This window comes from Prionailurus viverrinus, chromosome B1 (assembly GCF_022837055.1).
Source record: "Prionailurus viverrinus isolate Anna chromosome B1, UM_Priviv_1.0, whole genome shotgun sequence".
Classification (NCBI taxonomy): domain Eukaryota; kingdom Metazoa; phylum Chordata; class Mammalia; order Carnivora; family Felidae; genus Prionailurus; species Prionailurus viverrinus.
Window position 1 is genome coordinate 127485218 of NC_062564.1, and position 27242 is coordinate 127512459.

The 27242-nt window shown below is 35.1% G+C and overlaps 1 protein-coding gene across 4 annotated transcripts in view; it reads right to left on the bottom strand.

Annotated features, from left to right (window-relative positions):
- SMARCAD1 (SWI/SNF-related, matrix-associated actin-dependent regulator of chromatin, subfamily a, containing DEAD/H box 1) overlaps positions 1-27242 on the bottom strand; it is a 79207-nt gene that overhangs the window by 16138 nt on the left and 35827 nt on the right. For all 4 annotated transcript variants that reach the window (XM_047855669.1, XM_047855670.1, XM_047855671.1 and 1 more), the window contains exons 7-13: positions 22008-22109; positions 20395-20476; positions 18579-18970; positions 9070-9269; positions 3307-3397; positions 811-910; positions 49-108 (exon numbers count right to left, since the gene is read on the bottom strand). In XM_047855669.1, the coding sequence (XP_047711625.1) occupies positions 49-108; positions 811-910; positions 3307-3397; positions 9070-9269; positions 18579-18970; positions 20395-20476; positions 22008-22109 (1027 nt within the window). The remainder of the gene's footprint in view (positions 1-48; positions 109-810; positions 911-3306; positions 3398-9069; positions 9270-18578; positions 18971-20394; positions 20477-22007; positions 22110-27242) is intronic.

A 27242-nucleotide genomic window follows, 5' to 3' on the forward strand; every position in this document is an offset into this window, starting at 1 on the left:
TATGTAAGGATTTTAAAGTTTCTAATTAAAGCAAAATGACATTCTCACCATAGTAACAGAGCACCTTTAAAGTGGGGCACCATAAATTAACTTCTCTCAACCAGTTATCTATAAAGCAAAAGAGATATTATTTGTATCTGCTACAACAGGTTATGTGCTACAACAGGTTATATGTAGTGAGATGAATTCTATCCAGAAATTCTTTTGCAAAATAATGATTAAAAAAAAAAAAAAATCAAAGACCTTTCAGAATTTTACTCCTGATGATTAAAGTAATTTTGAAGAGGCATAAAATGAAAGGCAGATGGCCAACCATTATATTTATAGATCATTAATTTCCATTTTAAAGACTTTTTTTGGATTATGTTCATACGTATATTCTCTTACTCTAGTCAACATCCAATCAATTAAGAAAGAGTAACTCCAATGGGGATGAATTGTATACTTTCTGATTCTATAAATGTTTAATTATAAATTTAAAAGCACTTATTTCTCTTAAATTACTCATCAAAACAATTTTTTCATTAAAACAATTTTCTAGAAGTATTACAATATTCAATGATCTTGTTGATGGTCCCTGATCCATAATAATTCCATAATAATTCAAAAGGTGAATAACTGACTTGTATTGCAGTTATTTTAAAAGATGTCCAGTATAATCAAACATGCATACTCACACATATACAAAGGGAGAAAAAAATATAAGGTGACCACATAATATTCACCTCTATAAACTAAGAAATCACAGATTTTCTTCTCCCTATACACAACCCTATACAGTCAAGTGTAGTTGTCCACAATATTACAAACCTATAGTTGATGCTGGAACAACGATCAAATGAGGACCTTTATTACCCTCCTGATAGAGGTATGCCAGGAATGCAATGGCTTGAATAGTTTTTCCTAGGCCCTAAAATTAAATGTTTAAAAGAAAATATATGAAATTTAAAAACAAAAAATACTGGAAAACACAAAAGGAAAAATAATACTTCTGGTTTTATTTATTTTTGATTCCCCATAATGCAACCGTATGAGAGTTCTATATTAGTTCTCAATGACTGATAAAACAGACTATAATGTCCAAATTACACTAAAACTCAGTTTAATGAGCAGGATGTATCCTGCTAGTTAAAATATGACACACATTAATATGGAAGAGCTTTGCAATGCATATAAAGGATATCATTTTGATAATTATTTATATAAAACAAATATTTAATACATACTAGATAAAGAACAATGTTCCGATGACTAATCAGATCATATGCCTATCCTATCACCCACCAATTTCACTTCTAAGAGTATATTCAAGAAATATGAGGACATATATCCACAAAGACCTTGGGTAAGAATGTTGACAGTAGCCAAACACAGGAAATGACCTAAATGACCTTCAACAGGAAAATGGATACACAAGTTGCAACATATTTATACTATGGACTATCACATACCAATCAAAAACCAAACTACTAATACATATAAGAACACGGATGAATCTCTGTAACTTTATCATGCACCAAATGAACCAGAAATAAACAATATATACTGAATGGCGCTATTTATATAGAGTTCAAAATTAAAAAAAAAATAACCTATGTTTATAGACATCAGAATAGTGGTGGTAATAACTAAAAAGAAGCATGAGGGCATGTTCCTGGGACAATGGAAATGTTGATTTGGGAAGTGGTCACATGGGTGCACACATATGTAAAAAGTCACTAAGTTGAACATTTGTGTATTTTACTGCAAGTAAATTCTATATAAGCGAAGTGGGGTTTATTTTTAGGCTACTGAGCAAGTTTAGCTAAACACTGCCAGCTGTGATAAACTGAACTGCCCTCATTCCTGTGTTGAAGCCCTAATGCCCAATATGACTATATTTGGAAATAGGGTCTTTAAGGAGGTAATTAAGGTTAAGTGATATCACAGGGATGGGGGCCCAATCCCCATTGTCAGAGAAAAAGACACCAGGGATGTGTGAGCAGAGAAAAAGACATGTGAGGACACATCAAGAAGGTGGCAATCTGCAAACAAAGGCTAGAGGCCTTAGGAGAAACCAAATCTGCCAACACCTTGATCTTAGACTTCTAGTCTCCACAGATGTGAGAAATAAATTTCTATTTTTTAAGCCACCCACTCTTTGGTCTTTTATTATGGGAGCCCTAGCAAACCAGGCAAGACACTAATTTATAGATATTGTGTTTTACAGGTTACAAAAACAGTTTCACATATTATACCTCATTTGATGCCAAATATAATCTTAAGATACAGAAATTACTCATGTTTCATTAATATTGGCTGAGATTAGGCCATTCGGTAAGGATTAGCCCATGAAAAGCAAAGGTTTGGGTTTCAAACCCAGATTTGATTCTCAAGTCCAGCTCTCCACAACTGTAATGTTCTATATTCTATATCTAATTCTATAACTATTTGAAATCCTGCATATATATTGTTTTCTATCAGATAAAGAGCATCTTTGTTATAATAATATAATGTATGTGTGGGAATAGTCTTAAAGTACAAAAGATTACTAGAAGCTAACTACAGAATAAGGATCACTGTTAATTTTTATTTTGAAAATGTAATATACACTGTAATACGTATGTATTTAATAAGCATTTTCTCCACTGAACAGGACTAATTTTTAATAAACTTTTTAACAGAAGAAGGACATTAAGGTTAAAGGTCAAGTTTCTATGTGACAATACCTGAACTACCGGGTGTAATGAACTTCCTAAGCTCAGCTTCAAGCAAATGTGATTGGGGGGGGGGGGGGGGGGGGGTGCACAGAAACTCAGAGACAGCTAACAAAAAATGGCTGAAATGATGTTGCTGATAAATGTGTGGATTTATTTATAAGTCTCTATAAATTTTCAAAGTAGCTATAGAAAAGCACATAAAACAAAATCTTAGTATTATACATACGCATATTGTGTATGTACATACAAACACACACCTGCATAAGAAAATAATCTCAAAAGATATACACACCAAAATAGTACTTATTTCAAGGCAGCAGGAGTATGAGGGATCTTGATTATTTTTGGAATTTTTACGTAACGTCTAATTTTTAAAACATATATATTAATTTGATAATCAGAAAGAAAGTAAAAGCCCATTTTCATTTTGAGGGGCAATGAGGAGGCCAGAGCTAAGAGAAGTGCTAGAAAATTAGAAGGGGTGACTGGAGTAATAAAATACTGACGTGAGAACAGTTAACTACAGGGGTCAAGGGAAAATTTTACTTGTTAAATGATATCAAGAAGGCCTTTTAATGATGAATCCTAGAAATAGAGTACTACTTACCATTTCATCTGCCAAAATGCCATTAAGTCCATGTTTATGTACCAATGCCAGCCAATTCAAACCAACCTTCTGATAGGGCTTGAGTGACAAACTGGTAAAGAGAGTTACAAAATATTACAGATTTATACTTCTATACTTTTATACTCTACTAGTTTTATGACATGAGGTTTAAGTTTACAATGCACACAAAAACTGAAATACCTATGTCTAATCTTACCTTTTAACTTACAAGCTATTTACACTTAGTTAAGAAAAAAGAGCCCCAAACACAATGCATTTTCTTCTATTTTCTCAACTTTTATTTTGTATTGACTTACTTTTTCTGGCTTTAAGAATTACAAAAAATATTTCCATGTTCAGTCATAATGTAATGTCACCAAGTTAATTCCATAAATGATCACAATATTAACCATGATAACATATTACTAACCTAATATATACTAGAAAATGGTATTGTATGGATTTGAATTATACCACTTTAGGGAACTTCAAGTATTAGGACAACACAAGCTTAATTTGCCTCTTTGCCAGGTTGACTGAATAAACACTTTCTGAATGAGTGTCAGTCACCTCTAATGTCAGTGGTATGTATATCTGGAAGGCATATATATGTATTTGTTTTTGAACTGTATATGAATATAAATTTGAGAGACATCAATGAGCATCAAAAAGTAGAAAGTAGCAGGCAAGGGTCAAAAATCTCATTTAATTTGGAAACACATAATTTGGAAATAACTTGTTTGGAAGGTAATATTGGAAGGCTATTACCAATAAAAACACTATTTTTTTTCTAAAAGTTCAAGTAGTTAAAAACCAATAGCAATTATTACTAAATACCTATTACATACAGATACACAAATAGCATTTTCAAGCACCACCTCATTTAATCTTTTAACATCCATTAAGACTGCCTTTTATCATTATTTGAAACTGATGAAAAACCTGATGCTAAGTAATCTGCCTGAGGCTGCATAGCTACAAAGTGTTATGGATGGCTAAGATTTTAACTAAGGAAGTCCATCTCACTCAAAAGTTTATTCTTATACTCCCTAGGTCAGCACACAATACATATTAACATGAAAAGCTAGGATAAAGACATACCTCTCATTCTCCAGCTTTTATCATCTCCCCTTAATTACCTATTACACACACCCTATCTGCACATAGGTAAGGAGTCTGAACACAGCTATGGTATAATAAAATGGTTAAAGGGCCAAATTCTAAAATCAATAGACTTTAATTAGAATGGGGTAAAAGAGGTGGGGTAGAAAGATATACATCTTAAATTAGAAATATGTTTCGGGGCACCTGGGTGGCTCAGTCGGTTAAGCGTCCAACTTCGGCTCAGGTCATGATCTCACAGTTCATGAGTTTGAGCCCCATGTCGGGCTCTGTGCTGAAAGCTCTGAAGCTGACAGCTTCGGATTCTGTGTCTCTTTCTCTCTCTGCCCCTCCCCTCTCCCACTGGTCTCTCTCTCAAAAATAAACATTAAAAAAAATTAAAAATAAATCTATGTTTAAACTGTGGGGCATGCAATCTATAAAACATTTCTCATTAAAAAAAATAAAAGCATTGGTGGGGAAAAATTCAGCAATATTGCTGAAATCTTTACAGTTCATTTAAAAAAAAAGTCTTTGTTTTCCTGGACATGTAATTTCAACTGCCACTACAAAAGTAATAATAAATAAAACATATTACCATAGATATTTTAATTTCCAGATCCAAATGAATTTTCTACAATGGTGAAAGTAAATGCTCATACTGGAATATTTACTCTATTCCAGACACAAGGCTACGGGCATGCCATGCATGATTACTTCATATAATCTAATGATAAAGCAGTAATATTATTATCCCCATTTTAGAGATGAGCTGATCTCTGGGACTCGGAGAAGAGAAGTAACTTGCCCAAGGTCATATAGCTATCCAAATGCACTGTACTGCAGTGGCAGAGACGGTATCCAATCTAGGTCTGATCCAGAGCTCAGCCCTTCAACAGCAGAACATGAAAAAGTTCTTTCCTCCTGACCCACCCGCTCTATGGTCAAAACTGAGTTCTTTATTATTTTTGAGCCGCTCTTGATGCCTTAGTCATCCCACACATGTAAGGTTCATACTTTATGAAAATGATGAAACTTCATAAGGTGGGCAAAGTACATCATTTATAAATGCATCAAAGCTCCAAGCATGCTGTCCCAACATCGATCTATCACAAATAGCCAAGAAATATTGAGAAACTAGTGTAGCTGTTAAAATACTCTTCACTATACATAAAACTTTAAAAAGTGATGAAGGAGTTTTGAGAAGCATCTACTATATAGAGTTTTTCAATCAAATAAAAATGGCTTCATCCATATCACAAAACAGCTCTGCTGGCTGTTTCTTATCAAGATGCTAAATAGCTTTGTTATACTGAAATGTTTGTTTTAAAAATACAATGTGTGTGCTTGTGTATGTGTACACACACATATGTATTTTTGTGTATACGCTCCTCTACTGGATTTATCTAAGCTTCCAATAACTTTTTATTGCTTAGTATCCCAACAATGCTGCCCATCAACAGATCCTTTCTTCAGAAGGCAAAAAGATCAATGAAAATGCGATTTTGACAAAGATGCTTTAAATCCAATTTGTTATGACCAATTTTTAAAATAGGGCAGCTATATGCTTTCTCTAGCAGGATCTAATATTTAGATGCTGTACAATCACACCTTCTATTTATTTTGACATTCTATCATTTTCTAAGAATTTTCATGACTGCATATAACCACCCCCCCCCCCACCAGTTTATAGATAAAAATGTAATCTGCCCATGCCTTCTGAATTAGTTTAAGTGCTCTCTTCTCATCAGCAGACCATAAATATCTTTTGGTACCTCTCACTAAAGAAAAAAAAATTATTTTAAGATTTTCTGAGACCATGAAAGAAAATGAGGCAGCATGTTATTTTGAAGTTACTTGTTTTGTTAGGAGGAAAAAAAAAATCCTTCCAGAGTCAGGATTTATTTTCAGAGTGAAAATTTAATTGGGTTTAAATCTCCTGTTGGGAGAAACTGGTATCGAAGTTTTGAAAGGTGAGATAAGCTTGAAATGGAGATAATATGCTAAATGTGAGTTCAAAATGCAGAAATAGTCTAGAGAGACTTGTTGCAAGCAGTTGATATGAAATAAGATTAGGGATAGTAGCTGACCAAAAGCTTTATATTCCCTAAGTGTGACACAGCTGATGACAATACCACAATATTAGTTTGCACTAACAGTATCCAAACGGCTAAAATATTTACATCATAGCACTTGGAGTTACTCAAGTCACATCTGCAGTACTGATCTGCATCCACATCACTGTCAAAAGGCTTCACAGCAACTGTTTAGAACATGATAGGAAACCATCCTATCAAATTAAGGACAAACAAAATCAGAGTAACCTGGTAGAGTTAGCCCAGAGAAGACAGGACACATATAATTAGATACATTTTATATTGAACATCTGAGAAATCTTTTCGGATAAAACAATTTAAAGCTAATATGTTTTAGATCAACTGCTAAAGTTTGAGAGATGGCTACATTAACAGTAGGAATAAAAAGGGAAAAATACTGAGGTTTTTTTCTCTTTTCCCTCACTGTATTATATTTTAACTTTCGGTATCTTTAGTCTTGACATTTTAAAATAAAAATTATGAACGTAATAGTTTTGAGCTTCGAGATACACGCAAGAAATTTTATTTCCCTCTGCAAAGACTTTATTTTTAATAAGGATTTTGGTATGTCTATATGTCCTTTATCTCTGAAAGACAACTTTTTTCTGTTACAATTAATATAAATTTGTAATAATAAATGGCTAAGATAATTTTGCTTCAACGTAAACTTTGCTACAAAGAATTGGTTCTGTTAAGAAAAGCACGGTAGCTTAGTCATCAGGATGGTTTGACATTTTCCTCCCATGCTAATAACTCCTTTCCCAAGGCAAGAAAACTACTTTAATTGTCTCTATGCTCAGCAGCAATGATGCCTGGCCAGTATACCAAGTAAAATTGCTTGTGCAACTCTTACCTTGGCTAAAAATAAAAACCAAGACAACAAATTTCACCCCCTAAAAGTGCATTTACATGAACTCTCAAGAAACTATCTACACAGGTATTAGAAGTTCTATTTCGGGCTAGAGCCAATGAGCAATTTTTAAAAAGAGCGATTTTTCTCATCTATTAAATATTTCATCAGAAAATTCCTCAGCATAAAGGAAGGACAGTGTATTACCTGATCATACTATTTACAAGTAACAGGACTTTGTGGATGTGGGTTTAAGAGAGAAATTTTTCAAGTGATGCAATAAAGCACTTGATTTTTTAAAATCCAAATTATGATAAAGTAGACTCAACTGGGTAAGTCTTGTAGAGTGAAGAACTCCCCATATCCAATGCTGTAGAACAAGAAGGAGCAGCTCCAACTACACTTTTAGGAGATGAATTTGCTGACATGGCCATAGTTCTTTCTCTACAGAGAAAAGAGCTTCTTTGTGGGAAGTGCATCACGTTTCCCTACACCATCCCATAGCACCCTAGAAGGGCACAGAAAAGATTGTAGCTTACTATTAAAGGCCAGTAACCATATCTTGACTTTTAATTAACCAATGATCAGCAAATATGCTTTGATCATTGACTAGAAAAAGACTAGAAGAAGTAAATAAAATCACCAAGGTAATTAATTTTAGTAGCTAGTGCTAATCTTATTAAATACCTATCAGAAATATTCTGAACAAATGTAACTCATTTTTAACGTTACGTATTACTGAATACTATGGATATACCATAATCCACTCTAACTATTCATACCATAATTCATTCTATTCTCTGATTTTAGGAACTTGGATTGTTTCCATGTTTTTGCCACTATAAATATTATCACAGTAAACAATTTTATACATTTCTTTAAAAGGAAGTATCCTGAATAGTTCTGAGTCCCCAAACCACTTAAAAATAAACTTTTAAAGAAGTTCAAAATAATCTTTCCATCCCAATATCCCAACACCATGCAAACTGGGGGCATCACAATTATAAAATGCCATTTTAATATGTACTGGTTGTTGTACAATTTTTTTACTGAAAATAATTTAGTATCTGCTTTTTTGTAAGAATTCTGAAAAGGCATTTTACTGACACTAGCAGTTTTGGGAAATATAGTTTTTATAATCTTTCCTTATATAATCTATTTAATAAGTGTCCTTTTCATTATTGATATGTTTCTACTCCAGAAAGAGATTTAAAACTCTGGGCTTTTGAAAGCATTTAAAATATTAAATCAGATACAGTATATGTTAATAATTTCATTTTATTTATGATTAAAAAGAAACTGAGCTAAGACAAATTTTATCATTGATGCAATTAAGCAGCTGATTTTCTGAAGCACCAAACTGTGTAAAGGGGTAGTAGCTAAAACCACCTTTCCAGTTTTTGTGATTATATATGAAATCATCTGTCATCAGACAAGGAAAACATAGGTTATATAAGACCATAACAATTCCTCCCTCTAATCTGTAAAGATATAATGGAGTAAAATACCCTTGGCAGGGTCGGGGGAAAGGGATATCAATAAAAAATAATTCTTGCATCACTTATGTGTCATTAAAGGAAACTCTGGGCTTCCCTTCTAACATTAGTTTTCATAAAACTTCCACATGTAAGTTCCCTAGGCACAATACAGAAATAAGTTCTGAATTTTCATACAGCTGAGATAAAATAAGAAATAGGTATGTATAACAAATATTACCTCTGGTTTAGAATGGAGGGTTGTTCTATGTTCCATCCACCTCCATTTCCAGTGAGCATGGTAACTTGTTTTGTCAATTTATTTGAAATGTCTTCACATTTGTTCATAAGCCTTATAACTACATCCCTTTCTTGGATCAGTGTTTTACAATGCCATATCAAATCTTCTGATAAGCCATTAGTTTTGGACATCTTTGTGAACTATGGCATAAAAAGAAAAATAATTTAACAGTTCAGATCTAGTAAATAAAAATCCAGTATCAATTTCTTTCTTTATGAGGAAAAGACAATTTGTTCATTGAATATTTTACTAATGACCTTAATCAAGTGCTAAGAGAACCTGTTTCTTTCTTCATGTCTATATTTGAATTTCCATGTTTCTCTTTGATAAATCCTACTGTCACCTCCAACTCACCATGCTGAAATAAAACATATCTTTCTCCCCCAAAATGCACAATCTCAAGCTAGTTATTACTTTGAACCTAGTGGCTGTTCTCTTATAGGAGAAACTCTAAAGTGATGGTTAACATCTCCTATCAAATTTTGTTTTCAAAATCTCAGATTCGCCTTCATTACCAAAAGTAATAGTATTGTATAATTGCATACCTGATATCTTGCCCCATTTTCATCACTTTCCCTGCCTATGACATATTACTACATGATTAATCTTCCTAAAATATACTTTTCCCTATCTATCATCAAAGTACCACCCCTCGAGCTTTCAAAACTCCAACTATTATTTGTCACTTAAATTTTGTTCCTAAACTGAGACTATTGCTTGGAAAAATATCGCATGAATCAAAAGTTAACCATGACCAATCAGTAATTTGGTAAAACTGTTTTAAAAAGTCAATTTCAATACATATATGCTTGTATAAATGGCTTTCTGTGAAAGCTCAAAGAATTTCTTTCAAAAATGTATTTGCATTTTTTTCTAAAGAAGACAATGAATACTTCATCATGTAAAAGCTGTAAAAGAATTAGAATTTTTCTATATAGATAGTTGAAAAGAATATCCTGAAGAACGTTATAAAAAAATATTTTTAGTGAAGAATAACAGAAAGCCCACAGCTGTCTACAAAGCTAACAACCTGGCTGGACAAAAAGAAATGTCCCACAATCCAGAAATGAATAAAGGAAACTAGAGTAAAACTACGTGTTAAAACTACACATGATTTTGATTCATGTCATCTTATTTACTCAGCATATTCCTATTTACAATAAGAATCACATGAACAACTCTAAATAATCCCTGTGATCACAGTATTATTTAAGTTCACAGAAAAGCTAAAATAATAGAAATACAAGATATACTATGATAATTTAACTAAAATGTGTTTAATTTTTTTTTCAACGTTTATTTATTTTTGGGACAGAGAGAGACAGAGCATGAACGGGGGAGGGGCAGAGAGAGAGGGAGTCACAGAATCGGAAACAGGCTCCAGGCTCCGAGCCATCAGCCCAGAGCCTGACGCGGGGCTCGAACTCACGGACCGCGAGATCGTGACCTGCCTGAAGTCGGACGCTTAACCGACTGCGCCACCCAGGCGCCCCTAAAATGTGTTTATAATATGCACTTTTCACTTCTAACATAGAAAAAGTTGGAAAGAAAATTTCCAATCTATTCTAAAGCCACGTTATTATTGTACTGCAGGATTAAAAAACACAACAACTTAGCACTTCACAAAATGGCACTGTGAAATACAAAGTTATCTGCATACTACTTTACATTTTCACATGGACAATATTAATAATCACGATATGATCTCCCATTTTGTGCTTTCCAAGGAAAGGATTTACACATAAACAGCAGGGTATATTAGAATAAGTGCCATGAAGATTTTAAGGAGGTTCTATTAGAATTTCTAATTAAGGGGCACCTGGGTGGCTCAGTGGGTTAAGCATCTAATTTCGGCTCAGGTCATGATCTTACGGTTGGGTGCGTTTGGTGAGTTCGGGCCCCACGTCCGGCTCTGTGCGAACAGCCTGGAGCCTGGAGCCTGCTTCAGATTCTGTGTCTCCCTCTCTCTCTGTCCCTCCCCCACTCACACTCTCTCTCAAAAATAAATAAAACATTAAAAAAATTAAAAAAAAAAAAAGAACTTTTAATTAAAATATATTTTATTGGGGCACCAGGGTGGTTCAGTAGGTTGAGCCATGGACTCTTGGTTTAGCTCAGGTCATGCTCTCACGTTGGTGTGATGGAGCCCCAGCATTGAGCCCCAACATGGAGCCTGCTCAGATTCTCACTCTGCCCCTCCCCACTGCTTGTGCGAGTATATGTACTCTCTCTCAAAAAAAATAACAAAAAAGGAATATATTTTTATTTTTTAAAGTTTATTTATTTGGAGAGAGAGAGAAAGCATGTGCACACCAAGAGGGAGGGGGCAGAGAAAGAGGGAGAGGGAGAATCCCAAAGCAGGCTCTAAGCTCAGCGTGGAGCCTGATGCAGGACGATCCTGCCACTGTCAGATCATGATCTTAGCCAAGTGTCTGTCACTCACCTGATTCAGCCACCCAGGTGCCCCAATTAAATATATTTTTAAAGGAACCCCAAAACTATAGGCCTAAAACTAACCTCATGTCTTTTGTGGGTGTGTGTGAGTGTATATGTTTATGATGTGTATGTCTGTGAGAGAACAAGAATAACCAGGAAATAAAGAACATATATTGTGTGCCTTGTATGGTCTAGAAACTACCAGATGTCTTTTATTCACTAACTCATTAAATCTTCACAATAACTCCAGATCAATCCACCAATTCTGGATGAATAAACCAAGGTACAATTTCCAAGGTCACACAGTACGATAAGATTCCAAAGTCCATACTGTTTTCTTTTCACTACAATTAGTACCTCCCAAATTAAAAAAAAAAAAAAAAGACCTTTTAAAAGTTTAAAAAAACAAAACATTTTTTTGTAAACAACTACCATTTACTGCTCTCTAATTTTTTGGCAAATATTAGCTTAGCTGGTGAAGGTACCTGGCATGTAGACACAGTCCCTATCTTCATGTGGTTTACAGTCATTGGGAAAGATATGCAACCAATAATTTTAAGTGTAATAACTGGTATTATGAGGGAAAGTACAAAACTCCATGGGCACTTTTCTCATAGAGACTAATATAATCTAGGACCTAGAAAATTCTTCCAGAGTAATAAGGCCAGAAATAAGAAAGAACTACATTGGCCCAAAGAAGATCAATTCAATTACATCAGAATCTAGAGAAAAAATAAACTAACATTACAAAAAAGAAACAGCCAGATATACACTGTATCTGGTTAAACTATACCAGGGAAGCAGAAGGAGAAAAATCCAGACTGGGAAACTGTAGAAAAAATGATCCAGTTCCTTCACCAAAGATATTATAGGAAAAGAAAGAAAGATAGATGGGTGGGGGACCTACAGATTAAAAGAGAATTAAAAGACTGATATCAATGGGGTCCTGAGTGGCTCAGTCAGTCAGCACAGAGCCCACTTTGGACCCTTGGTCCCCTTCTCTCTGCTTGTGCTTTCCCAAAAATAAATATTAAAAAAAAAAAAAAAAGACTGGTATCAAACAATCTCAGCAGGTAGACCTTATTTAATGGATTCTAATTCAAAATTACTTAACAAAAAAACTTACACCATTTAGGAGAAACAAAATTTGAACACTGAATGCAGACATTTTCTTTTTGGATATTTCCTAACATTAAGGAATTATTGATGATTTTTATTAGATGTGACAATGTAGTTAGTTTTGTTTAGGGAAAATATCTTTTTTGAGATATATATTTAGATTTTTATGGATAAAATGAATTCTGAGATTTGCTTCAAAATAATATGAGACAGAAGAAAGTGGATGAGGATATAGATGACACAAGATCAGATTATCAGCCAGGAACTGAAGCTGCTGCTGAGGACATGGGGCTTTGCTACCTTATTCTAATTTTTTATGTTTGAAATTCTTGTAGAGGAAATCGAGGAGAGTGCAAAAGGTAACTCTTACTTCAAGCTGCATCAGTTTGATTGGTTACTGAGGTTTTTAAATGAGCTTGACATTTTGGTTATTTTTGAAGTCAAAATTTCAAAATTTACCTCCCTTGGGACTTCCTACTGTCCCTACCTCTCCTCCCATTTAAGCCAACCAACATCGGAGATGGTCCAAATTATTGTTGCCAGTTTGGAATTTAAATCTATCCAGTAACGTACGTTGTCCATGAATGTAAAACATCAGATTTTCAAGGAAAAGGTTTCACTGAAAGATGAAATTGTCAGGATTTGGTTCAGTTATGAGTAACAGTAAATCCAAAACACTAAGCGTTTAAATACAACAAGTTTATTTCTCTCTCATGTAAACGAAGACCTGTGGAAACACTTCAGATCCGATATGATGGTTCCCAAGTCAAGGATTTTTCTACTTTGTTGCTTCATATCCTCAATACGTGGGGTTCCTACTATCATACTGACATCTCAATCAACAGGAAGAAGGGATCCTATAAGGGCACTTTCCAAAAGTCATAATATACTTCTGCTTACATCCCATTGGACAGACCTTTGTCAAATTACCACAAAGGGAGGCTGAAAAAAATGTCATCTTAATATATTGTGGGTACTGTAACCAGCCATAAATCTGTTTAAAAGCCTCGAGGCAGCTTAAAGTACAGAAAGAAAAACTGTTCTTGATCCAAAAACGTTGCATTTGATATGGCTATAACTGATATGGAGGATAAGCAGAAAACAACAGTTTCTTAGCATTTCACTAGAAATATATACAACACTTCCAGAGCAAAATATTGTGGATCTCTACAGCTAACATTTTCTAAGAACCAGAATTCAGTTGAATGGGCATTTATTTAACCCTTAGACTTCCCAAAGGTCAGTACCATAATTACACCCAACTTACAAATGAAGAAATGTAGAATAAGCACTTGCTATAGGTCAGATAAATATTAGAAATGTCACAACTGGGACTCAAAATCAGGCGATCTAGCACCACTATATTATTCCCCCACCTGTTACCTCCTAGTATGTACTCACAAAACCAAGAGAATAAAGAGGCATGCATGAAATTCAGGAAGAAGAGATCCAACACACAAGAGACAACAAGGATTCCTCTGGATGTCAGGGAAATAACATACCAAGGTCACAGCTGAATAGTGGGCCTATAATCCAACCAGTCTAAACCAGAGCAGGTCTTAAGATTCCAGATGAGACTTTTTTTATAGGAAGATGAAATACAAATGGAATACCAGAAGTGTCTAAAACTGAGGGGAAATTTAGACAGCTGGGAAAGTTTGAAATAATAAATATAGAGAAAACTGGACAAAGTAAAACCAAGACCACTATTACCTAGAGAAAACAAAATGCTAAGCAAGGAAAAAAAAGTAATCATGTAATATACTACATGGCTAAGAAAGGCATTTACAAAGTCATAATGTAGATACTAAAAAATGATCTTCAAAATTATATTAACTTAAATAAATCTCAATACGTAATTCCATAATATCTTTATTAATGGTGTGTGTGTGTGTGTGTGTGTGTGTGAGAGACAGAGAGAGAGAGAAACAGAGAGAGAGAGAGAGAGACAGAGAGAGACAGAGAGAGAGATGGAGAGATGAAGAGAAAGTGAGAGATGGAGAGATGAAGAGAAAGAGAGAGAGAGAGATGAGCTGGCACTTAGGGAAATGTATAAGAACACTCTACTGTTAAATTACTGTTTCCTGAAGACAAAAGGCATGTTAATAATCCTATAAAATACTTCACCAAAATACCTCACCACAAAAGGCTTTAAGAAATGCAGAGACTCTGTAAATGCAGGATCTACTAGTAAATCTACAGTTATTGATGAGCATAGAAAATATGGTCCTATTTACATAATATGAAATATACAAATGGTGCACAAATAAGATGCTCAACAAAGCCTTAAGTGGTGGGCATCTTTGGTAGAATTTTGGCTAACCTGACCTTCTTTGTTCTTGCAGGTATTGTTTTAGACAAAGAAAAATTATTCCTCCAAAAAATATGATAAAGCTATTTTTTTCAGGTGGAAGAAAGGGGGGAAAAGCAATTCCTACTTGCTGGATAATTATGTGGGAAAAAAAAAAAAAAAAAAAGAACCTCAATATGGCCCTGATTACCACCTCTTTGATTAAAAGACTCAAGTATCACTTCGGGGACTTTTTTAAAAAGCCACATACTGAAGTACCTCTCTCCTGCCACAGTGTGTCACTCTTACAATACAAGTATCTTTTAATTTCTACAAGAAGGGAGGGATTGTTTAAGGCCAGATTTAACTCCCTACCTAAGAAGTAACATTTTTGAGGACAGAGTCCTGATCTTATTCACTGCTATAAATACCTGGCAGCAGCTCACAAAGTACTCAAAATGCATTTATAATACATTTTATAAATGTTTATCAAACTTATGCAAATAAAAATAAAGCCGGAATACAGTCATCCTAAACATAATTTATTGAAAACGACCCTATAAGGAAGGAAGGAACAGGCATTACCATGCTTTAAGTGACAAATTTAAGCAGACATTTTACAATAACCACTGGGAAAACAAAGCAGAAAAGAAAACCTGTGGTCCAAGTTACCAGCAGTTGAGAACAGTACAATGAGCATGAAGTGTTTTGGCATGAACTAAAACCTGGGTTGCATGGTTAGCGATCAAGGAAAACTGCATCTACACTGACCTAAATGTTAAGGAAGAACAGATGCATATATGAAGTTTTAAGGTGAGTTATTCATGAATGAGTTACTCAGGTATCTTCCTTTGGTCAGCACACATTACTATTCAGATTAAGGTATAAAAGACGCAGCATAATAAAATTATCACAGACAACAGTCCCCACCATACTCTGCACAAGACTAGACACAAACCCCATAAGTGGTTGGTGAACTGATGCCATCAAATGTGTGAAATATGGCAATTAAAATACCAATTTTACCACATTAACAGCATGTTTTAAACTGACATTGGCTTGCTGTATTTCCAAAGTCTATTCTTACAAAAAACACATCCTTTACTAAAGCAGAAAAACAGAAAACTTACGAAGAAACCTGGCAAACAATAAATTCTGGTTCAAAGAAAACAGGCATAAAGCTGCGAACATAAACACCCTTGTAAACAATGCACTTATTTTGTTAAACAAATTCTCATGTAAAAATAAGGGTGACTAGAATATCTTACATTTAATGTTTAAAAAGTGTAATTCTGACAAGAAAGTCATAATGATGTACTTTCCACATTTTGTTTTAAAAGGCACTGCTAACCTAATTTTCACAAATTGTTTTTCTAATAAGGCAATGAAACAGTAATGATTACATTTAATCTACCAATGTTGTAGACTTGTTTTAGCAAAAATGATAATTAAAACATATGTGTACTTGATTTGTTGGCTCAGTTTGCCTTTTTAAATGAAATACTAATGACTCTTAAAGTTCTCACAAATTCCCCAATCCTTAAGACTAAATAGCTTCAACAATAATGTTAAGAGTTCACATGCTATAAAGTAGTAAATCATATATACAACTTTTTAGTACCATGTACGTAATATTAACTTTATCTTTGATGATTTTAAGATACAAAATTGCTCCCTAAATCAGTCACATTCAAAATTCTAAAATGACTGAAAGTAGAAGCTTAAAAGTTCCACGCAAATTAAAATTCAAAGCTCATATACATGGATGTGCCAATGTTAACTGTTCATTTCCAAAAACTCTTCATTTACCTACGTTTTTCAGGACAGCAAAGTCCTGTTTTTGCTGAAATAGCAGGTTTACTTTGTAACTGTTACATAAAATAACCAACATTTAGCTAAATAGCTAGCAACTAAATACCGTCTTTGCATTTAATTTCTAGAGAGGAGGCAAGATGCAACAGGGGGTTTAAAAAGGTAATGCATAATCTACAAAAAAATCATGTTGAGACTAATTTAAACTATGCCGATTAATTAGTGGGGGAAATATGCTTTCTACATGTTAACTTGAATATTTTTGAAAGCATCTGGCACATATAAGTCCGGTATAATTTACTTTAACTGTAAGATATTTGGGCAAGTAGTTACAGTTACTAAATACACTGGTTGCAGATAATTGCATTCCTTATGAAATAAATTAGAATCCCAACAAGCCCAAGCAGCTGACTCTGCAATAACACAGGAGACCATTAAAGATTAAAAGAAAGAAGAAAAGGAAGAAAAGAAGAACAAGAAAGCCCTTCAGCAAATACTTCAACAAATAATCACTCAGGCAAAGCCGAACAAGTTTTGAAAGGGCCTGCTTTGACAGATGTTCTCTGGAAAAGCAAAGGCTGCAGGCAAAACGAGTGGCTTTATTTATTTTATTTTTTTTAAGCTACGAAATACTAGCAATATTGTTTCTTTATTTTTCAAATATCTTAACTTTTTAAAAAATGCTTTCTAGAACCACTGTTCAGGGACCCTCCCACACTGCCACTTTTAAAGACACTAAGGGAACTTAGCTCTTACAGATTTGTCACAAGTATAAAATTAATCACAAGTGCAACTTTCCTCCCAAAGATAGAGCACGAAACTTCCTTAAAACTTATAAAGCTTCAAGAGGCAGCTGATCTTCTAAAGCTGTAAAAAACCATCCACAGTGTTTTCACAGCAGGGCCTATATATACAATTCATGATATAAAAGCCCCCATTCTCACAAAAGTCAAGGCAAAATTTAAAAGACAGAGTTCTTCTATTCCTCTGTATGAGTAAGATTTGCTGACTGCTGACACTTACAAAACTCAAAATACAGGCATTTTGGATAACATTTGTTTATAGATCAAATTCCATAAAACGATCATGCAAAGTGTACTTACCAGTTGCTTATGCCTTCCCTTCACCTAACGCCTGAATTCTAGGCTTCACACACTATCTTTCCAATAAAAAACGCTTGCAGCCTGCTACACTCCATAAAATGGCCGTGTTGTTTAACCAAGAAAAACATGTTAGAGATTGAGCTGTCACTTTTAAAAGAAAAAGAAAATAAACAATTGCTTCTTTTGAGGTGAAGCATAAAACACTGAGGCTGGTATTTGAATCATGGAGCTCCCCTGGACGTTGCTATTGCTCTTCAAGTAGCTGTAGTAAAATTTCTGCCACATTCTTGCTTCTGCATGGAGTCTCAGCAGTAACAGATCAGAACAGGCTAGCAAACGACTCCTTCCTAAATGTAAGCTCTAATTTCTTCTTCTGCAGTGAAATGAACCAAGTTTCTATGCAAAAGAATGAGTGACAGTATGCCCAGCCAATCAGCTTGGGTTTTTTCAGGAAAATCACCCCTTAATTCATTCAAAATTAGGTCATATGACACTATTTGAAATACTATTGGCTTACAATGAAAGTAATGTTTGACTCTACACAGGATGAGGCGACCCATCTATGCTTCCCTGGGCTGAAGACACCTTGACTATAAACAGTACTGTGAATTAAACACACACACACACATGTATATATACACACACACACATACACACAGACAGGGGAAAAAAAAGTAATGTAGCCTTACCAGAGCTTCCCAACTATTAAAGGGCCGGAGTTCAGTTATCTTCTGAGCCTTTTTCTGAGAACACTGAGGAATCAAAGTTAGTTCACCAATTGAAGCATCTTGAAGAAAGTGAAGAATTTTACCCTTATAGCCATCCTCCATCACTTCTTCACCACTACTGTAGTCCTCATCTAGTGAGCTGCCGACATCAGAACCCGAATCATATTCAGAGTCTTCAATAACTCTCTTAGGATTAAATACATTTTTTTTACGTTTCTTATTAAAACCATTTTGTGGTTTCATGGAACATTTCTGTTTCAGTTTTGTTTTAGCTGAATTTTTAGGATAATTCTGACTTCTTGAAGAAGCTTCTTTTCCATTTGGAAATTCACTTTGTGAAGCATACTGCATATCTATATAGGTAGACAAAAATAATTAAATTAGAAAGATATAAATACAAGCCTTCAAGTAAGATAAAAAAATATCTAAACATGATATTGTCGTTTTGAATACAGAATTCAACTATAATTTATTAAATCTTGATATACTTTAAAGAGAAATACTGAGGTAGAATCTGAAGTCGTACAATGAGCTGAAATAATTAGTTTAAAAAAATAGGTGGTAAGTTTTAAAAAACCAAATATAAACCCCCATTTCCTAACAAAGGTCCTGAGAATATAAATGGCAGCTGCATATTCACAAGATATCCCCAATGTCACTTAGCAGCCCCATCTCTATGCCAACACTGATGGGTATAGCAAAAACAATGTTCACCCTAAATTAAAACCATTCCGATTATATTAATTTTCCATTGCCATCTCCACCTATTTAAATACATCATTACTGAAAGGCACTGCTACTTTTTCGCTGGTTTATCCATCGTATTCCATAGATTTCTAAGATGTCTGTGATTGAAGAGGTTCTGTTAGCTCTTACCAGTTAGCCTATAACACGTTAGTTTACTGTTTAGGATGTTTGTTCTACTGACTCAAAGAACTTTCAGACTTACACATTATTATACATTCATTCTGGTGCATATGTCAAAAAAAGGAAAAATAAATTGGATAAAGTACTCCTTAAATTCTCCACATTCACAATCTATCTCTTTTGAATCATTCTTCAGACTCAGAACTGGTGATTTGGTGGCTTCCTTCTTTCCGCAGACTATCAATTCTCTGTGCCATCAAGAGCACCCATACTAGGGTATTTCTTAGAAGACTTCATTAAAAAATGAAAACAAAAAACCCCAATGCCACTGTACTGGCCTTTTTAAACTGGCTTTGAAATTACGAAGAGCTGATCTAACTGATTATTGCTTAAGGATGTGAATAAACATTCAACTCTTCTCCACCACTTCTCTACTGTTTGGTTCTGAAAGTTAAAAGTGCTCCAATACTGGTTTAGGGACTTTCTTCCATGCCAGTGATATTCGTCTTTTAGGTTTCTGATAGTGGTGCACTTTTGATATTCATGTAAGGGCAGGCTAGGACACCTATATTTCAGTGATTATAAAACACAAGCAATCATACGATCCATCCTGAGAGATGTTAAAATATTAAAAAGATGTTTCTTTTATGCTCAAAAATACATGGCAATTTAAAAGTAGCCCTATTAAAAAAAAAAGTTAGCTAAACAGAAAAAAATATTTTCTATTTCATTTTATAGTGCCATTAACATATGGAAACTACTCATTTAAAAACTTTTTACATCATTATTTCCAGTATCTTTTGCAATCCCATTCACTGCTTATTAGCTCACAGGTTTACCATTTTCTTATATACCAAAATACAGAATACAATGGGAAGTATGTGCTTTCTATGACAAAGGAGCTAGTTACCTTGGTCTTCTGCAAACACTTTTAAAGATTCTAAAGCTTCTGTGTACATCCATTCATGTTCCTTGAGTACTTCCCTTAGTTCCTAGAAATAAGTCATTGATCTTTTTGTTAAAAATCTAAAATTAGCAACTTGTAGAACTTGTATACTCTTCTAAAAATAAGTCAATCACTTAAAAATTCATATCTGATTATTTCACACCTGTTTTCATGCTGCTTTACAGATACTTTCTGTGTATATGTACTTGGGTGAATACGTAAGTCTTCAAAGGAAAAGCAGTTTGACTTTTTCTGCATTTCTCCTCTCCCTATGAAGTACTATGAAAACTTGAGGATCAAAAATATCTGCTCAAACTTTAACATGCAGTTAGGCTTTTACAAACTGCCAACTTCAAAACATATAGTTTCAACACATGTAAAGAACAAACAGAACAAGATTTTGCATTTAGCTCATCAAAATACTACCTGTGCATATACCTGAATAAAATAATGCAAGTGTAAATGTATTCTAAATGTTAAACAAATAATGTGCTTCCACATACATTTATGTGATTAAACAGAGGCACTTTTACCAGTGGCATGCTTGGCTCTGAAATTCTTCTTACTATTTAACAAGTAAAACAAAGCTTATGGAATATTAAAGTACCAAGATGTAATATTACACTTTAAAATTCTTTTCTGGGGGTGGGGTGCCTCAGTAGTTTAGTCAGTTGAGCTGAGCAACTGACTCTTGATTGTGGCTCAGGTCACGATCCCAGGATGGTGGGATACAGCCTTGCATTGGGCTCTGTAACGAGTGTGGAGCATGCCTAAGATTCTCTTTCCTTCCCGCTGCCCCTCTCCCTGGCTCACCACTCACACATGTGTGCTCTCTCTTTCTCTAAAAAAAATAGAAATTAAAACAAAATAAGTAAATTTCTTTTTTTTTTTTTTTAAGTTTATTTATTTATTTTTTTAGTAATCTCTACACCAAGAGTGAGGCTCAAATCTACGATCCTGAGATCAGGAGTCGGACCTACTTCTGACTGAGCCAGCCAGATGCCCCGACACTTAAAATTCTTTTTTTTTTTTTTAAGTTTATTTGTTTATTTTGAGAGAGAGAGAGAGAGAGAGAGAGAGAGAGAGAGCAAGCGAGCAGGGGATGGGCAGAGAGAGAGGGAGGGAGACACTCTCAAGCAGGCTCCACACTGTCAGTGCAGAGCCTGACATGGGCCTCAAACTCACCAAACTGTGAGACCATGACCTGAGCAGAGATCAAGAGTCACATGCTTACCCGACTGAGCCACTCAGCCACCCCTTTAAAATTCTTAATGAGAAATTTAAAGGACAAGAATATGAAAAAAGCGAACAGCTAACTTGGTTTTCTAAATATTCACATTTTATACAGGAGTTACAACTGTTACGGTTATGTTTGTTATTATTATGGCTGTTATGCTGATACAGTTAACAATGTGAGGAATTAATAAGTAGTATAAAAGTATTTTATAATAGTGATAAAAGAGTATTTAATTAGAAAAATGTAAAATGCATCTTGAGATTTTACACAGCTGATCGCAAACACTATTTTGTTTCAAACATTTAATACACACTGATTACATCTTTTCATGACTACCCACCTGTTTATCAAAATTGGGAAATTCCTTTTGCAATTTCAATACAATACTTTCTTGTTTTTCCCAATTACTGCTAGATTCTGCAGACTCATTTGATTCTTCTCCCTAATGGGGGAGAAAAAAACAATTAAGGAGATCACCTATAACGTTAAGTCTTAAGACAATTACATTTATATTTTGGCTTGATTTGGAACTTACCACATTCAGTTAAGAATCCAAAAATGTTTCTTTCTGTTCTTGTGAAAACTGACAAATTTATATCTTTAAGGGTAAAGAATATTGCTGCTTTAAGATCACAAAATGCAAGACCCTGACTGCATATCCAGTAACTCACACTTCATACAGTACTCGAAATAAATCTGCTAAAAGACTAGAATGTTCCTCAAATTACCCTAAATAATTCAGGTATACTGAAGTCTTTCCAACCTAATGGCAAGTAAAAGAAAATGACTCAAATATCTCAGCTATGCTCACAATTTTATACCTCCCTACAAATTGCAAATACCGAGAGAAAAAAGTTACTTTTACTTCAGTGTTGATTTATAGACTGGCTCAAATATTAATTGTTCAGCCACAATATAAAAGTAACACAATGATAGGAACTTATGTGAAACCAAAACATTAATCTGGGAATAATTAGTGTTACTCATATAATCACTTTCTTCTTTTGTCACTTAACTTCACTTAAAAAAAATGGTTAAAATTCCACATTTAAGCAAAAAAAAAAAGATTCTTGGGGTCATGTGTAGGAAAAGTCTTATATTTTAGTCAATCAAAAATCATTTACCTAACTCTGCTTACAACTGTACCACATGCTACACAAACAAGATCTAGAAAAACACAGTCTCATGCTTTCTTTTACCTCCTTCCTTATCCAACAATTGTTAGGTTTTTTTTTCACTACCCAAAGTACAAATACTAAAAATTGTGAGTGATACCTCTCTTGCACACAGAAATGTGACAAAGTTCCACACGGCAGGGACATATACCTATGTAGTCCAGTGGTTACACCAGTGACACAAAGAGTTTGGGCCTAAATCTGTCTCAGTGGGCTGTAGGGTTATGAGTTAATCCTGTGGTTATTTTTCCTGTTCCAGAATAGAGAGTTGGAACAGGCATATTTAGGACTGGCAGTAATCTCATGTTAGCTCCTTGGCCCAGAGAGTAAGGGCCATTCTCGCAGGAAAGAGACAAATTCAAGTCCCTAAAACTGAGGAGGGGTAAATGGAAGAAGAAGAAAGAGGAAGAAGAGAAGTACAAGTAGAATCAGCCACAGCAGCAATACCATGTTACTGAAGGAACTGCAGAAACTGGTATCACCATCCCATCCCAATGTACTGTGGCTCCTTGGCCTATACAAAAGCTGGGTGATGGGTTTTGGAGAATTATTTTAGTTATCATAAACATAGAGGTGATAACCCCAATTGTAGCTAGCAGTTACTATACCAGTATGGTATTTTTAATGGAGCAAATCAGTATAACCGTGCAGTTAAAATCTATCATGCTTCTTCACACACTGCCCCATCCCAATTAGAAATGACAAGCAAAAGCAATTTGTTTTCATCTGGGAAGGGTCAGGGATAGATATACCTTCACAGTCTTCAGGGGTCTCCTGCTCTTTCATAATATAGTACTCTAGGACTGATGGTTTTGCACAGTCCACAGAATATCACTTTAATCACCTACACTGAAGACATCACTAACTGGACTTGGTAAGCAGGAAGCATGGGCACCTCAGGAAGACACATGCAGGCCAAAGAATAGGAAATAACCGCCCCCTCCCCCCCAATTCTGGGAACCACCACACCACTTTCATGAATTTTATGGGGGCATCTAATCTGGGGCATGCTGCAAATGCCGTTCAGAAAAAAAAAAAAAAAAAAAAGAAACAGAAAAGGTACATATTGTCTAACTCTAAAAAGGAGCAGAACAATCGGTTGGGATCGACCTCTTTGCTTAATCTGTTTATGAACTAGCTCTCTTAACACTGTCAGTTATGAATGAGGCCAAGATTGAGAAGGTTCCGTAGGAGGCCCAGGATACACTACAAGGTGCTCTGTCACTTGGGCGTCACGACCAAGTAGATGCAATGATTCTCAAAGAATCTGTGGCTAATAAGGATGCTGTATGAAGTCTCTAAAAGCCCCAATCACAAGAAAATCAATATAACATATGCCATTTCCAAAATTACTGCACTGTGCAAAATCAGGAAAATAAAAAATTAGTGTTTCAGAAAAATCGTGTTAGAGGCACAACATTCAAAAGCTTCATCAGTGACACATTAAAAAAAAGAGGAAGGATCCTTGAAACAGGATAACACAATTTCACACACATTAAATGGCTAAGAAATGCATAAATACCACAATAAATGTAAACTGAAGCTTGCCTGGGAATATTAGCACTGGAAGGACTGCTTGTGAGTTACTGTGAAGCGGTAGAAAAAAGGTTATCTGAAAATGAACAAATTTCTTAACGCCAGCTATGGAATAGCACGGCTCACTGTCCTTGTGTTGCCTCCTCCTCTCATACTAATGCCGTCTGTAAGGTTCTAAATGCAACTGGATGCTAGGACTCTTACTGTATTCAGTACTAAAACCAGTATCTTCAAACCAGCACAACTGTTTTCAGTAACACTTAAAGCATCTGACAACCTGATGTGTTAAGCTGTCATGGTGTAGCCTTTTAGTCTTCACCATCATTATCATGATTACTTTCTGTATCCACATGGCTATCAGGAGCAAATTACTACAAGAGTTCTGTGGCTAGATCATCAGCAGGACCCTATCTCTTCAACATCTCCACTTTTTACTTCCTCAAATCCAACCTTCTTTCCTCAATCAACACACCTTTTTCTGAGTTTTAAAAATTTCTCTGTAAGAATCAAATCTTTCAAAATTGCAAATCAAGGTAAGGAGAGTTTTCCACCACACATAATACAAATGCTCTTATCACTCCAGGTTTTTACAATGGTACTAATGAAATTCTGATGTTAAATCTATTCCAAAATTCTATAACCAAATCTGCATTCTCACTTTCAATAACAGCAATTAGTGTCTTAAATACTCACTTTAAACAATAAGCCATAAATGCTGTAATCATAAATTTATCACAAGGCTATCTCAGGTGGTTTTTGAGGAAAAAGAAGGAAAAAAACGGGGCTGAGTTCAGTTTTTGTAGGAGAGAGGCCTGATGCATTAGAAGAGGTTTTAAGTCTTTTCGTTTTTGCTTTTGCAAAAATCCTCTTACAACAGAGAATTAAGTAAAAGTATCACTGCAGATTTGGGGACTCCACCCATTTTCCCTGTACCAGTAGTGAATTCTAAGGCTGACTTACTTCTTTTAAAAGGCATAGCGTAGTTTGGTCAGTGATAAACTACTGCTGGTTTCAGCTCCGAGTCTCTACCTGGCACTAGTAGTGAATATCACAGTAATGCTATGTTTCAAAATCTTAATTCCCGTTTTCCGTTTTTCAGATTTGGGATCTGTGAGGCATGCATTCATAACAAATATCTGTTTCATGAAATTTGAGTTTAATTCAATGTATAGTTGCTTTCTTCGGTTTACTTTTGTATCACAGCTGAAAAATTCTTTGCAGCTTTCCCATCTGCACTCATGGCTTTGTGTGACACCCGATGGCTTAGGAATTTGTAGCACTATTTGCAGCTACTAAAGCAACCACTACGGGCACCAAAAGAAGCTACTTCCGCAGTACACACTTATTTTCTTAAAAAAAAAGATCTATACGGAAAAGGTTGTTCCTGACTTTTTTCACTTTTGTCTTTAATTCAGATGCTCAACAATCTTTCCTTTTCTTCTATTTCTTTACGCCTTTCTTTATGACTTCCCAATATTTGACGACAGTCCAACCATATTATTTTGGGGCACTGTCTCTGATGCTCCACAATGTGGATTCCTTTATGCCTGTGGCTCAGGATACAGCACATGTTCTCATTCCTTCCCAAACATTTATTTCAAGCTTTTCCTCAATACTTAAACCTTCTTATATGTACTACCTGATATTTTTTAATGAAATTGCTTAATATGTTTGGGATGTTGAATGGGTGTTTTTCCAACAGAAAAGTTCACCAATGTGAAAGAATAGCAAAACACAGCCTTGTGGGAAAATAAGCATGGTGAAATGAGGCAGCCAGTACATGTCTGGGGTGTGTGCATTTTATGTAATCTATGTGGCTCAGTGCAGCTGGATGCAGTGTTCTGTGTTCACCTAGTACTTCTCATGAACAACACTGCACAAAAATAACATAAAATTTAGGTTATACTAAAATTGCTGTTTTACGTATTTACTGCCCTGGAACAAATTCACATTTTAAAAGCAGAAGGGACTTGGGGCACGTGGGTGTCTCAGTTAAGCGTCCGACTTCACCTCAGGTCATGATGTCATGGTTTGTGAGTTTAAGCCCCGTGTCTGGCTCTGTGCTGACACCTCAGAGCCTGAAGCCTGTTTCGGATTCTGTGTCTCCCTTTGTCTCTGTCCTTCCCCTGCTCATGCTGCCTGTCTGCCTGTCTCTCTCTCAAATAAATAAATAAATAAGCATTAAAAAAAAAAAAAAAAAGATTTAATAAAAGCAGAAGGGACTGATGTCTTCTTGTGAAAAAATCGTTGGCTTGAAAGGGAGTCCTGATAGGAACAGAATGGTTGATCATGGCACATCAAGTGACCATGAGACTCGAGTTGTTATATGATCTAGTTATCTGACCCACCAACCTTAAAACTGAGTATGAAGAGCAGCAACCCATCATTAAGTGAAAATGGGAGATTTGAAACTGAACTTGAGCAGGCTCAGGAGGAACAGATAAGCTGCCTCTGCAGCTGTCCCAGGCTCCCACGGTACCTACTTCTGCTTTACTCTGCCCCTCCTTCAAACAGGATTTATGGCATTTGGGGAATTCTTTACAATCAGATAAAGTGAGGGGAAATCTTGAACTTGGTTTTCAAAGAGTTCACATACTATTAGAAGAAGCCCAAAGTGAAGTAAACAAACAACTGAGGTTAAATGATTTAGCCTCATTTAAGAAAGGTTTGGGCAGTAATCTTACCATCCACTTTGTATAAAAAGAGGTGGCCAGGGGTAGAGAGCTATGATATATGATGGACAGGAGCTAAGGAAGAGAATAAGAATAGAAGACTGGTGACCAGAAGTCTGGGAAAGAGGTGCACCGTTGAACTTCTCAAGAGTTTTTCTGAGAACAGAATGCAAGAGCAACAGTTTTCCTTAG